The sequence below is a fragment of the Trichoderma ghanense genome, assembly GCF_004382785.1.
Source record: "Trichoderma ghanense strain CCMA-1212 chromosome Unknown scaffold_9, whole genome shotgun sequence".
In the NCBI taxonomy this organism is placed as follows: Eukaryota; Fungi; Ascomycota; class Sordariomycetes; order Hypocreales; family Hypocreaceae; genus Trichoderma; species Trichoderma ghanense.
The window spans coordinates 652513-666837 of record NW_027395672.1 but is presented as its reverse complement, the minus strand read 5'-3'; the positions used below and the strand labels follow the sequence as shown (position 1 = coordinate 666837).

The 14325-nt window shown below is 55.5% G+C and overlaps 3 protein-coding genes across 3 annotated transcripts; 1 reads left to right on the top strand and 2 right to left on the bottom strand.

The window, feature by feature from the left end:
* Positions 1-529: 529 nt before the first annotated feature.
* CCMA1212_007304 (RNA-binding protein MRN1) lies at positions 530-2884 on the bottom strand (the record flags this gene model as incomplete). The annotated part of the gene is made up of 1 exon (XM_073704475.1): positions 530-2884. The coding sequence occupies one exon, from the start codon at positions 2882-2884 to the stop codon at positions 530-532; it is 2355 nt and encodes a 784-aa protein (XP_073557023.1).
* A 384-nt stretch (positions 2885-3268) lies between these two features.
* CCMA1212_007303 (uncharacterized protein) lies at positions 3269-3685 on the top strand (the record flags this gene model as incomplete). The annotated part of the gene is made up of 1 exon (XM_073704474.1): positions 3269-3685. One exon carries the CDS (start codon positions 3269-3271, stop codon positions 3683-3685), a length of 417 nt encoding a protein of 138 aa, XP_073557026.1.
* A 5769-nt stretch (positions 3686-9454) lies between these two features.
* Positions 9455-10806, bottom strand: CCMA1212_007302 (Cell division control protein; the record flags this gene model as incomplete). Its single annotated transcript, XM_073704473.1, has 4 exons — positions 9455-9520; positions 9637-10015; positions 10269-10388; positions 10787-10806. 4 exons carry the CDS (start codon positions 10804-10806, stop codon positions 9455-9457), a joined length of 585 nt encoding a protein of 194 aa, XP_073557025.1.
* Positions 10807-14325: the final 3519 nt, after the last annotated feature.

Genomic DNA, 14325 nt, shown 5'->3' with positions numbered 1-14325 from the left:
ACCCCGCGCAAGTCTTCCATCACCAGGGCGTGGCCACTCCTTTCTCTTGTCTTGTTCTCCCTTCTTCTCCTCCATCCTTTCATCCAAAGGGGACACTCGCCTGCTGAGTTTTCGTTCATCAGTTCCCGGCCCCAAGTCTCATGCACCTTATCGGACAAAGCCATCGATCGTCAAAAGGTTCGCCAGGGGCGGCGAGTTCCCGCAGCGTCTTCTGTTTTCTTCTTTGCGTTTCAAAGGGGTTGGGGGAATAATCTCGGGGGAATTTGGAAAAATGTTGAAAAGGAAATCTTGACCATGGTACACCGAAGAGAGTAATTATGAAATATTGGTAACAGGAAAAAATAACAGAAATGAAAATAGGTTGGGGAATGAGGAATTCATAGACAGGAATTAAGGGATGAGGCGGAAAGACTCCAAAAGCAATTACAACAAATTAGGTAAACGCTTTCCCCGTAAACCCCCCAACTCTGCTCATATGCGTGACAAGTCCTTCCGAGCGGACTGCGGTGATGTTTCCAACGGCCCAACCTTAGTTAGCCACTTCCTCTTCCACCCAGCCGTTCAGACCTCCCTGGATGGCCAGGCCATAGCCGGAAGCTCCCATGCCGCCAAAGCTGGCCTGGTAATGATGGCCGCGCCTCTCGCCGTGGCTGCCGTTGCTCTCTGAGGGGCTGATGCCTCCGTTCTCGAATCCGGGCGCAAGAACCGGAAGGCTGACGGCACGGCTGTGCTGGCCACGACCGCTGCCGGGAGCGAGCAGGCCGCCAATGGTGGTGGCGTTGGACATGGACCCGTTCATGGGGTAGCCGTTGGAGATGCTAGCTGACTGGCCGTGGCCGATGGGGCCTTGCTGAGGAACGTCCATGGACAGGTCGTTGGACTGTGCAGTGTTAAAGAGGATGTTTTGCTGCACGGACATTTGCTGCTGCTGCTGCTGTTGCTGCTGAGCCTGCTGCTGGATGTGGTTGAGGTACATGGTCAGCGGGTTGCTGGAGGCATTGAACATGGCCGCCGCCGGCTGTGGCGTGTTGCCGTTGGAGGGCGAGTTGCTGTTCTGCGAGCCGTTCGGGGGCGGCGATGAGACGCCGTCGCCGCGGGGGGACGCGTTCTGCTGGACCTGGCGGGGGGCGTTGCCGCATCGATCCTTGCCGAAGTTGACCTTGAACTTCTTGTACTCGTCCTTGCCGCGGATGGCCTCGATGGCCTTGATGGCGTTGGCAATGTTGGTGAAGTTGACAAACGCGCAGCTCTTCTCGCGCAGCGCATTGACCAGCTCGATCTCGCCGTACTCGGCAAAGTCCTGGCGCAGCCGCTCCTCCGTCCACGTCTCGTCCAGGTTGCCAATGTAGACGTTGCGCGAAGCTCCGCCGCTAACGGCGAGGGCGATGGCGGGCGGCAGGGCGCCCGAGTGCTTGCCCCAGCCGATCTTGAGGCGCCGGTTGTGAATCATCAGGCCCTGCAGGTTGCTGAGGGCATAGAACGAGGCGGCGGCTGTGGGGTCGATGAAGGTCACGAAGCAGATGTGCTTGTCGGGGATGTAGCGGATGTGGTGCAGCAGGCCGCCTCGGACTACGTTGCAAATCTCCTCAATGGTGGTCTCCGGGTGGATGTTGCCCAGGTAGATGGTTCGGTTGCCCAGGTTGTTCATGCCGCCGGCGCTCGTGGCAACGGCCGCCGCCGCCACCGACTGCTGGGCGAGGGCACTGGAGATGAGATCGCGGTCGGCGCCGGTGAGCATGTGCGCGTAGCCGGGGGCGATGCCGAGGTACTGGGCCGCGTTCTGCTGCTGCGTCTTGGACACGTAGGCGCATCGGTCCTTGCCGTAGTACACGCGGCGCGGAGCCTGCCACTTGGCCTCCTGAGGCAGCTGGGTCACGGCCTTGATCGCATTGGCAATGGACAGGTAGTGGATAAAGGCAATGCCCTTTTCGCGGACAATCTTGATGGTGTCAATGGGGCCAAACTTGCCGAGATCCTCGCGCAGCTCGTCGTCGGTAATCTCCTCGGGCAGGTTGCCCAGGTAGACGTTGCGGGAGGCGCCCGACTGCTGAACGGCCAGCGCAACGGACGTGGGCACCTGAGAGGGCTTGCCCCAGCCGACCTTGATGTCCTGGCCCTTGATACACAGCTTCTTCAGGATGGCATCGGAGTGGAAGTGGGTGGCGGAGCTGGCATCCAGGAAGGAGATGAAGGCGCAGTTCTTGTCGGGCAGCAGGCGGACGGACTCGATCTGACCACTCCTGACGTGACCCAGGATCTCTTCGGCGCTGGTGTCCGGGGGGATGTTGCCGAGATAGACGGTTCGGCTGGTGCCGGTGACGACGCCGGCGCCCATGGAGACGGGGGAGCCGGGCTGCATCGAGCTCTGCATGTTGAAGCCAGTGGGCGACTGGGGAGGGAAGAACTGAGGGGCTCCGTAGGTCGAGGGAGACACCAGGGCCTGGTAGGACTGGGGCGACATGCTGGGCTGCACGGGGCTCGAGAGGCCGCCGTTGTGCTGCTGGCCGTTGGCCTGCTGATGCTGCGCCTGCTGGAAGCCAGACAGGCCCTGGAACTGAGGGCTGCCAAAGGCGGCAGGGCTGCCGGGCTGAAAGGGGCTGCCGAGGAGCAGCTGCGACGGGAGCAGAGGGGTGAACTGCATGTCAAAGGCGGTTCCCGGGGTCATGTCATGGCCGTTGCCCTGGTTCTGGTTCATGTTCTGCGTGTTGAGCGAGGGGATGTTGGCGCGGCGAGGGTGGCGGTCAGCGAAGCCCGAGATGTTGGAGGTGAAGGCGCCGTGGGAAAAGCCAGTATCGCTGTTGGAGGGCTTGGAGGCATGGCCGAAACGCGTGCCATTGGCACCGTTGGGCGCGCCCTGGCCGGCAGATCCGTTGAGGTCCTGCATCCCGAGAAGGTGAGGGGGGACCAGAGAGTCCCGCCCAGCGTGACCGAGAACAGCCGTTTTGAGAGATTTCAACGTGCCCGGAAAAGGCACGAAACGCTAACACCGGGGAGAGTCGAGCAACCGGTCGTTGACGGAAGCCCAATGCAGATGCTGATGAGGAATCGACTTTTGGTCCGGAGAGAAATCAAACGATGCGTCTCTTCCAGGAGGTCCACGAGAGTCGCACCGAACAAATCAAGCTACTGTACAGTAGAAAAGGGGGGCCGACGAGCGGATGTAGGTAAGGTATGTATGCCAAGTGGAAGCGGAATATGAACTAGAAAGGCAAATCGAATGCTCAATATCCAAGAAGAAGAAAAAGGTCGCGACTATTAAAACGGCAATATGCAAGCTCCTAGCGACATGAAGACGAGGCGAAGAGGCGGCTTAAGCAGTAGCGAAGTGACGGCCGTCGAACGTAGCGAGAAGACGCGGCGGGAGGACAATGCCGGTACCGGTACGAGAATGCCTCGAGGAGTGTCGGTGAGCGAAGGCGTCAAGGCTAAACGGACGAACAGACAAAGGCCGCAGGGGAAGGCGAGGCGCTCGGTATGCGAAGAAGCGGACGAGTCGAGGAACGAAGTATTAAACGAAGGTCGCGGCGGTTCTGTCGCAGCAGCGAGAGTCGTATGTCGACGGCGGACAGCAAAGGCTGGTCGGGACCCAATTGGCGTTCCAACGACTGCGATTGACAACCTGGACAGTTCCGGTCGAGTCGATCCAGCTGGGGAAACGACGCGGTGGGTTGCTGGAGCAGTCTAGGGCCTGGCGCAACTAGATTGCAGTCTCACGATCGGGAGGACCGGGGGGGACAAGGGGAGAAGAAGAAAGAAGAAGAAGGGTGTGAAGAGGAGTAAGAGCTGGAGCTGGAGCTGGAGCTGAAGGAGAGAAGAGAGAGAGAGGCAACGACGGGCAAATGAAGACCAAGAGAAGGAGGGATAAGGGATGAAGAAAACAACGGGCCACCGGCGAAGCGTGCTCGTAGGGACCAGCGGCAGTTTTTTTCTGGAGCGCAGCGCAACGCGGACAAGGGACAAGGGACGAGCAACAGGGGCAGAAGGAGAGGAAAAGATGCACTAGAGAGCGGAGAGCGAGGGCCAGCAGTGGGAGCTCGTACAGGGACAAGGAACAGACACACACGAGAGAGAGAGAGAGGCGGAGGGAACAGGAGAGGACGAGGAAGCGAAAAGAGAGCGACGAACAGCGGCCAGGGGGCGGTTTAGTCGCGCTGCCAGGGCAAAGTACCGATACCTGGGCCGGGGCGGGCGCGATGGGGCAGAGTACCTGCGACGTGAGCGGACAAGCAGCTGCGAGAGAAGGTACCACGGAGGCGCTCTAGCCCGAATGGGTGCCTTCCAGTTGGGACCTGTACCTGGCGCTTGTACCTGTACCTTGCTGCGCCTGTTCCTGTGCCGGACTCTTGACGGCTGGAGACCACCTGGCAGTTTGCTGACGGGTCGCAGGAGAGAGCAAAGGCTTCTCCGTATGTACAGACGCAAACGAGAACAACTTGAGGTGCCTGGTGATGATACAACGCTACGGTGAGGGTTACAACACGTACGACTCACGTCCAGGGACTTGATACGAACGTGCAATTGCTCAGCAGCGGTCACCGGTACCTGCCGATATCCTCTGCCCGTATGGCCAAGGGAGGGTGGCATCGACACAAGTACTAGTACGTACGAGTATCAGTACGCCCATCCGCAGCGGTGGCACAAGGCACGAGCAGGTCCTCGTACCTGATACCTCCGTCTCTCTCTCCATCAATGGAAAGATGGACAGTCGCCCAAAGGGGATGGGCGACGGAATTGGCTTGCGGTGGTAGTTTAATGACCCGGCGCAGGGGTTGCAGCCTGCTGCTGGCGCTACTGCGCTGGAAGAGGGCCTGGCGCGCGGTTTAGGGGCTGCAGTGGCGTGCAGTGCTGCTGAACCAGTGCCTGGACNGGGGGGGGGGGGGGGGGGGGGGGGGGGCCAACTCTGGATGGATGGATGCGCTCAACTGCTCATCAAAACCCCATTGGAGAGGGGAGAACAATTGCAAACAGGAACCCTTTTTTGGGGGGGTCTTGCTTGGAGAGAGGGGGGGAACGGGACCCCGTTGAGGCGCGCACAAGTACCGCCGCGGCTGTGTTTCTGTGGAAGGGTACCGTACCTCGTTGTACACGATCGCTGCAACCGGCGCCCTTTCAGCCAGCGTTTCTTTTTCATTAGCGCGGTGGGGCGCGGGTATATCGTCTCTTTCTCTTTTTCCTCATTTTCTTTTCCTTTTGGCTGATATTCTTCGTCGCTCATCTGGACGCTTTGTCTGTTGATACGTACAGGCACGAAGTACTTGGACTTGTATACGCCGTACGATGATGCTACATGCAGTGTAGATACGCGATCAATTGAATCAGATGCATCAGTCAGCGGAGGCGAGAACAGCTTGAACTCGACAGACTCGAACGGCAAGGCACTCCGTCCGCGTACATGTACTTGCACAGCCGGATGCGGCCCAGACGGGGCTAGAACGGCAGTGTATCAGTACAACATCTGCAGAACTGCAACGGGTTGTCAGACGGGGTCGAGGAACCATTGGAGGAGCGCCCTGTGGGTGGGAATGGCATCAAACATGAGATCCGTCAACAAGGCACAGATTGCAGGAACCTCGTTCATGTCGTTGACCTGCATGGTGCAATCTCTAACAACGTCCCGTGGCCGTGCTACTAGCAGTGTAGTAGGTAGTCGCAAGTACGGTGCCTGCAATGGCAGAACGTGTCAAACATGTGGCTGGCATGCTAACATGTATCATTATTATGAGGTGCCTTATTAGCCCTCCCTCCCCGGCATGGAAGCAGTAATACGGGGTCCGGTGAAAGGGGTGACAGTTACAGTTTCGATCCAAGTCGGCGATCCAGCATATCATGTTGCTGGGAGCTGTGCCTGAGCATGTCCCTCTGCAATTCAACAGAACGATGCACCGCAGCCAATTGGAGTGCGCGGCAAACAGGATGCCTCCTTTTCCGGGCACCGACGAGCATAATCCAGTCGACCCTCCCAATGCTACCTTTTCGCTGAGCAAAAGGGGGGGGAGAAGCTCGAGCTGATCTTGGCAGCATGAGCATCAATCCCCTGCCACGTCAATCGCTCCATCATCTTCAACAGAAACAAATAAAAAGGAAAGATAGAAAAAGGAAACCTGGAAAGAAGGAGAAGAGAAGAAATGGAAGACTTGAAGAAGAAAAAAGCAAAGAAATCAAAACCAGTCAGTTTGGCGTCATTTCTTCACCATCCCCGGCCTCCTCAAAAAGAAACGCCTAAATATTATCCTCACCGCCACGCGCCTCGTCCTCTCACCTGCAGCCGTGGCCGCTTCGGTGCTCCATCTCGACCGCGTCCTGCTAGCGAATAGGATTCTTGTCATTTCGCCCGCCCGCATGCAGGACACNACACCCCCCCTCATGGTCCATCTATGTAATTCATCCCGTGAACCGTTGGTAATGCTGCAACTGCTGGTACGTGAAAGTCCAAATGTTGCTGCACGTCGTAGCTCCCGCCATAAAGCTGCTCGCATATTTGGTGTGCTTAACGATCTGATCTTGATGGTGATTAGACTCTGTCAGGCCTGAATGCGTAGACAAAATGATATTCAGCTCTTCTTCTACTAGGTACTTTCAAAAAGCTACCTACCTTATGCAATGCTACCAGGTCGTGCTACTGAGTCCCAATCCGTAGCTCGGTGTCATTCTCGATATGGTTTGAGGAGCTCACAATACGCCAGTGGCGGGAGACTTGGGCACAGGGGTTGCTGTTCGATGCTACATAGTGTGCTGCAACCCGTTGGATTCATTCATTCATTTCCTATGCAGCACATTGTAATCAAACTATATATCCAACAATTCTGTGCATTACAATCAAAATGAGGCATCTCCGGAGAAGTGGCTCGAGGGACCAAAGGCGTAGAGGCCAGACTATGGCATTGCTTTCAACCAAGGTACGCAACACAAGACACTGTTCACAAATACCATCACATGCCATCGGACAAAGAAAGAAAGTGAGGCCATCTCCACGAGCAGGCTCTTGAATCGCAAGTGAAACCGACGCCCCCAGGACAAGGGACGGCGAAACATACTCGTACTACTGCCTACGTACGGGGCACCCAATATTGCCTGCGTCCCCATCCCGCCCATCGTATCGTATGTCTCTGATGGTACTACCTCCCGTCGTGGACCGTTGTCTCGGACAAAATCACCGGGGGGCTCCCGTTCGTGCAACAATAGGTGGGCCGTTCTGTGTACTTTTTATGGAAGACAAGAGGCGCCATGATCCAAGCAAATGCCCTCCTCCAAAAGCAAACAAGGCTAAAAAAGACAAAGAGAATAATAAACGTGCAGTTGTCTGTCTGTCTATTCTCCAGCTTCCAGTTTCGCAACGCAAGGCTTTAGCTACTTTGAGCGGTGGCGTACAGCAAACTCCGCATTTTGATTGCTGTACCTTGCATAGCCGCTTAAACCAACGACAGGTTTGATTAGAACTTATAGTTTGTGTGAGAGGACATGCTAATGAGTCCTACTAACTACTACCCACCTTACTTTCAAGTCAGCCGTTGAAGGGGGGTTCGGTGGCAATGGTCCATGGAAACCTTCAGTTCTGCATTCAGTCCTGCAAGCAATCTGCATGGATGAGGCTATTGATCATTTGCGCGGATGAATATATATCGCGGAGGATGGAGTACAAGTTGCTTCTCCATGTAGGTACCTACCTACTGTATGTTGCCAGCATCCACCCCGCATGAAGCAAACTACATCTAAGCCTTACGGACTTCTGTAAGGTATTTAGCAAGCGGTAAGAAGTTTGACAGAGTATCGCTACTCACTCTTGTGTAGATTCAGCTCAAGTAGATCAAATCAGCGTTATTCCAGCATCAGGAGTAGAACTGACTATCCACGTTGACTTGACATTCTTCTACCGTGCCAACCTCCAGCATCATCCCGTCAAACAAACCCCATCGCCCATATCCCATGCGCCAACCCTCAAAGCTATCGCTTCAAGCCCATCTCCTCCGTTGCCCTTTACTCCACACCCGCCATCAAATCGAGCATCCTCACAGCCCGTCCACAAACCTCCCTTCAACGCCCTCAAAGCCGGCAGCGCAAGCCTATAATCCTCTCCCATCGTGACAATCTTCGCCCTCGAGCTCAGCCCCCCTCTGACCAAGCTCTCTTGAACTCATGCGTCATCTGCTCTCTCGCGAGCATTGTCACAGACGGAATCATGTGGGAAATGCAGACACCTTCATGGTAGAGCTCGTCAACTTGGTTGAGAGGATTGATGTTGCTGTTCGGATGGATGGAGACTTCATGTTGCTCAGTGCACCCAGCCATACCTCACAGCCATATCAAATAACCGCTCCAACAACCTCAATGTCTAAACTCCTCAGTAGAAGTCATCAGGCAACATACTTCGAGATGCGAAAACGGAATGAAATCCCGCAAGTGACCACTTGGCAAAGGAGCAATCAAGTCAGCATCAAGCCGTCTTCTCTAAGCCGATAACCTATAAATCAATAAGAACAACCAAAGGAGAGGAAATGGGGGAGAGACATAGAGAGAGACGGCAAACACGCCTCCGCAAAGCCCAAGACGATTCCTCCAGTTGAGGCGGTCAAGTATCAGAGATTGCAGCCAACAAAGTTCCCTTCATCAAGTCGATACCCTACAATCCCGCCTCGTTCCACCCCCATCACGCACCTCCCCCAATCCAGCGTCCTCCTCTGTGAGATAAAGCATCAACCAGAGATCCATTGGAAATGTGCAGGGCCTTTCGAATACCCATTACAGCGATTGTTATCCACCTCAGCCTTGTGCTTGATACCATTCACGTTGAGTAAGTGAACAAAGCTGAATGATGCTTGTCACAAGGTCCCGTCGCGAGTCACAAAGTCAAAAAAGAAACAGGGAAAGAGTAAAAAAAAAAAAAAATTGAAAATGGGCATAACAAAAGGTCCGGTCAATTGAACTGCACTCCAAATCGCCAAACTTTCCTATCGAAACATGCCTGTCTGCATTTTATAAGTTCCCTGGCCCAAAATGTAGAGAGAAAACGAGAATAGACGGCGACGTAGATCCGGCCTCTGGTCTCGAGGCCATCGTGCAAATGACGGAGAGAGACACCACGGTCGACGACTGCCCAACGGAAACGAAATGCAGGCCGCAGCTGGGAAGCTCTCCCTCTCGCCAACTGCCCTCTTCGTTGCCTCCATCGCGGACGACGTCTTGCTGCTGCCATGGTCAGGCACAAGGGAATTCCATAGCACGACTTCCTTGACGGAAACAAGTAAATCACACCTCTCCCCTAACTGCCAGTGATATCAATCCATCGTGGGTAGGCAAAGCCCAAGCTCTCCAAGTCTATCCGCCCCCCGTCCAGGCACAACCACAAATCGTCTCCAAATGACCTCTTCCGTGTATCCAGAACCTAGGCTGTCCGGTCAACTGACCACCGAGCGAAACAATGGCAATATCCTATGACGCAATTCCTGAGACTCGAGGTTTAGAGGATGAGGCACTTGTGGGACTTTTTCTTGGGGGCGGGTGGTTCCAATGCAGCGACTATGGCCTGGAAACGAAAAAGTCAGCGGTATACTTTGACCAGACATGTATCAATCGGTTTTCCCTTTCTTGTTTGGTCTTCAAGTTTCGCCCAATGTCCCTTTCGGGCTCCTTCAAACATACCTCGTCAAACACGTCCTTGAGCTTGTACTGAGTCAACGCGCTGCATTCGACATATTTCACCGCGCCCAGGTCCTTCGCCATGCGCTCACCGTCCTCGCGGCGGACGGGGCTCATCTTCTGCTTGGCAAGCTTCTCACGCACGCTGGGATCATCCCGCAAGTCGACCTGGGTACCGACAATCAGGCAAGGCACGCCCGGGCAGTGGTGGTGGACCTCGGGGAACCACTTCTCGCGAACGTTTTCGAACGAGGCGGGCGACGTGACGCTGAAGCAGACGAGGAACACGTCGGTCTGGGGGTATGAAAGGGGACGCAGTCGGTCATAATCTTCCTGTCCGGCCGTATCGAATAGTCCCAGGGTATAAGGCTCGTCACCGATCCTGTTGAAGCGCCAGTCAGCCATTGGAGTCTCTCGGAATGTGCCGTTTGGCTGAACGCAGAGCTTTCGCCAGGGGCCGTTGGAGGCCATCGCTCCATCCTCAAAAGCGTTTGATTTTATTTCTTGCATTTCTCACGACCGTCGCTCGATGCGCGGCACCACGAGCCGATGCAATTCCATCGACCGAGGGTCGGAATATCTTGTCTTGGTCGCTCTCTGTCTGTCTCCATCTCAAAAGGGGGGAGGCCACTCACATGACGGTGACGGCATAGTTGTCGAAGACGGTCGGCACATATTCCGAAGGAAACTTGTTGGTGGTGTAGCTGATGAGAAGACAAGTCTTGCCAACGGCACCGTCGCCGACGACAACGCACCTAGAAGCGAATTGCAAGGTTAGCCAGCAAGGAAGAGGCAGCGGGTGGCCGAGATGTGCTGTCGGAGAGGTCGCGGCTTCATTGACCGCCCCTCCCTGTCAGCAGGTCGGAGAGAGGGAGCGAGGGCCATCTGAAACATGCCCAGCTGCCACCTCCAACGGTGCCGACAGGGCAGCCTGCCTGGATGAGAAAGAAGATGAGAAGGAGGAGGGGAAGGGAGAGCGACGAGGAGGAAGAAGAAGAAGCGGGAGCGAGAGCAGGACATGCGAGGGTAGCAGGCAGAGGCAGAGGCAGAGGCAGAGGCAGAGGCAGAGGCAGAGGCAGAGGCAGAGGCAGCAGCAGAGGCAAAGGGGACTGGAGATGCAGCAGGGCAGAGGGGCTTGCAGATCGGATCGTACTTGATGGTTGCGACCACCATGGTGGTGCTGCTTCTGCGGATGCGGTTGCTGGACGGAGAGGTCTGACGACGGAGGACAAGGTCGAGGCGGAAGAGGCCTTATCGCAGCGCGTGCCGCGGGGGGGGAGACGAGATGCGAGGACGAGGTTGCGATGCTGCGAATGGAGGCTCTGGAGGTTTGGAGATGCTGGAGATTAATCTGGCGGGAGGCACTGGGAGAAGAATGGCAGCCCAGTAGGTTGGTAGGTAATAGCGGCAAGCGGTTTAGCGGTAGCTGGTAGTGGGTATGGAGTGGTCTGGTAGCGGGAGTGGGAGTGGTAGCCCAGTGGTAGTGACAGCAGCAGAGCTCAGCAGAGTTGTACAGGTAGTTTGGCGGTGGTTGGTCGAGGGATTCGAACGGGAGGCTAGAGGCGCCAGTTAGTGAGAGCAGGTGGATGCGCTGCAGCGGAGAGCCAGAGGCTTATCAGGATCAGGAGCGGAAATGGCCTTTGCTGGAGCTTTTGTCACGATTGGGGGGGGACTGAGGTGAGCTGCAGGGCAAGGGAACAGACGGGCAGCTTCAGTGCTGGACCGGTTCTAAGGAGTCTGGTGCTAGCAGAAGTGCTTCGAGGTACGTAGCACCGAGCAGCTGGTCTGGTTTGGGCTGGTCCTGTTAGGTCAAGGTATGGATGCAGGTAAGGTATGCTTATGATGATGGCTCCATACAGGCCGTGTGCGTGTGTGCGTGTGCATGTGCGTGTGTGTGTATGTATAGGTACATGGCTTTACTAGCAGGCGCAGCGACTTGTACAAGTATATCAAGCCAGCAGCTTCAGGTCGGGTTGCTGAGCACCAATGGATTTCGACAGGCAAACAGGCCAGCAGACTCGACGCCTGTGGTGCCAATGGAGCCAGAGACGCAGAGAGAATGTGTGTGTGTGCGCATGCGTGTGTGTGCGTGTGCTGGTCGACTTGAGGGGAAACTGGGGGGGCCCAAGAGGAGAACGGGAACCTTTTGGCGGAGCTTGGCCTCGTTTGGGTGCGGATGTTCGACGATGGTCGCCTGCTAGCAGCTCCCGTCACCGAGTAATACGCAGCCGTGCTAAGGAGGTACGAGCAGCGCCGGGACGTGAAGCCGACTCTAGATGAAGAGATTCTTCTTCATGTTACAGGCAGGATTCACCGTTACATCAAAAGAGATGGACTGGCCAGAGCATAACAGAGACGCCCAGACAGAGAAACACACAGAGAGAGAGAGAGGCACGGGGTTGGTTGATGGGCTTTGCTCGGTGAGGCAGGGTGATTGATTGGTGGGGATCCCTCCCGACCTTGCTGCTTTGTGTGGCTGGACCCCCAAATCCAAGTCGATCCGAAGATGCGCCTCGAAGAAAGGAGTTGGCCGTCTGCGGCTGGCACCATGTGCCATGTGCCGTGTAATTGTGCGAACAGGCTCTGGGTACTGTACTCGTACATACAAGTGCTGCTCGCATGCAGCCGTCGTCCAATGGATCCTGCATCAGGCCGCCGAGCAGCACTCGGACGCGCGCTCCAGCGATGCGCGCAGAGGGCGGGTGGCTTGTTGAAGGGGTTGGGGGGGATTGGTTTGGATTTCGCAGTTGGCCATAAGACAATTGGGGACGCATCAAAAGCGCCCGGGCTAGCAGCACGTTAATTGGGAGGGGGGCTTGCTCAATGCGCGACAGCGGCGGACCGGGGGACAGGAGGAGGAGGAGAGGAGAGGGGAGGAAGAGGAGGAGAGGCTGGTTTGGTCTGTCGAGCTTGGGCTACCTGAAGGGAGTGGTAGCTTGAATCATGCATTTGTTCGCGATGAATAGCAGAAGCTGCACAAAACGCCGCTCTTTTTCTTTCTTTGCAAGTGGCATTTTACCGTCTTCATGTTGCTCGTCGGGGGAGCTGTCGGTGATGCAGATCATGCCTCACACGACACTGCTTCTCCCCTACCGCCAGCATGGCACTTCTTTTGACCCTTTCAGACCTTGTCTGACGTGCCGCCACAACCTGGAAATGTACATACCTGTACTGTATGTATTTCTCATCAAGCGCCCAAACAAAGCAGAAGCCGTCATATTACCCTCCATGCACGCTCAGAGATCAGCTTCGCCTTGGTACCAGCTACCAGGAACCACCTCAGCATGTGGAGCGTGTTTGGCGTTGATGAGAGAGGGCGTGCAACGGAGACGTCAAACTGGGGGGACTGTTTTTTTTTTTTTTTGAGATGCAGACTGCCAAAACTGAGATGACGTGCATCGAGTTCCTTTCATGAAGAAATCTGACATCTGCCAAGCATGAAGAGTTTCACTGCCCGGAGCTCATTCATGAGCAGCCGGATAAGAGCTAAGTCCTTCAACTTCGTGTACAAAGAGCGTCATGCTAGCATCGCTCTACCCTCGACACCATTCGATACTCGACGGATATACTGCCAGAGCCAACCTGGATAAAGCTGTGATACGACCCCAGAATGGCAGCAAAGCTACAGAGAATCGTATTTTCACATGTATCGCCATGATCGCAACTCGGGGTTTCTCTCTAACCCTTGCTCTACACATGTGTAACGCACGCCCATCTGCCAAATCAGCCCCAGGCAGGGAGAAGGTAATAAAGAGAAAAAGGGCGTGCTATTTTGACCACGATCAGCCCTCTCTCCTTATCAAATGACACGATGCCTCTTCTTCCTTTTGTCTTTTCTTTTTGTCTTCCCTCCAGACCCTCGGGTGCTTCTTTCACTCGTCTAATCGGCGCACGTGAGCTGTCTCCTGAGCGAGATGTGCTTCTTCTTTTGTACTCTCCTAGCGAGCGTGCTGTTCCGCCGTGGCATGGGAGTGGAATTATGTCCTCCCCCCCCCTTCGCATCCCTGTCTCGATCTACCGGTCTGCAATGGAGCGACTCTTGGGAGCTCCAACTTGGCGGAGTATCACTAGGTATAGACATGTGCTTGTACTCGTACACTTAGTAGTATCCAAAGAGTCCTCGTTACCTCTCAGCGAGTTCATCTTCTACGTTTGAACTCCAGGGGAGATAGTCTACAGCTTGGCAACTGCAACAGTCGGGAGCATCTAGCCGCCCAACATGCACCTGACCACACGATTGCCTGTCGTGCGACTCTACTATGCATATTGCGCCCTCACCGGTTTCGGTGAGGGTTCCTCAGAAGCCTCTCGAAAGGGTGGCGTCCTCTTCTCTTGTCTCTTCCTCTCTTCCTCTTTTCCGTCTTGCGCCTATCTTGGTTCGTAACGTGGATTCTCGTAGACGGGACTCGACTCTTGGATGCATTTGGCCATGATTCCCACCGCGGCTGCCACGGGCTCTTTTGCGTCTGGACTTGTGAGACGTGATTGCTCGGCTTTGCGCTGCGTGCTTTTATGTGTGCTTTGGGTGGACAAGCGCGCTTGTTTGAAAATAGCAGCGGGTTGATGCAGATGGGAGGGAGTGGAGGACGGTAATTGATGGCTTGCTCGCCGCGTTGGGAGCTACCCTGGGATGAAAGTGTTAAAACCTGGGCTTTGGCTCACCCGGAACTCACTATCGACAGCATCTGTCAG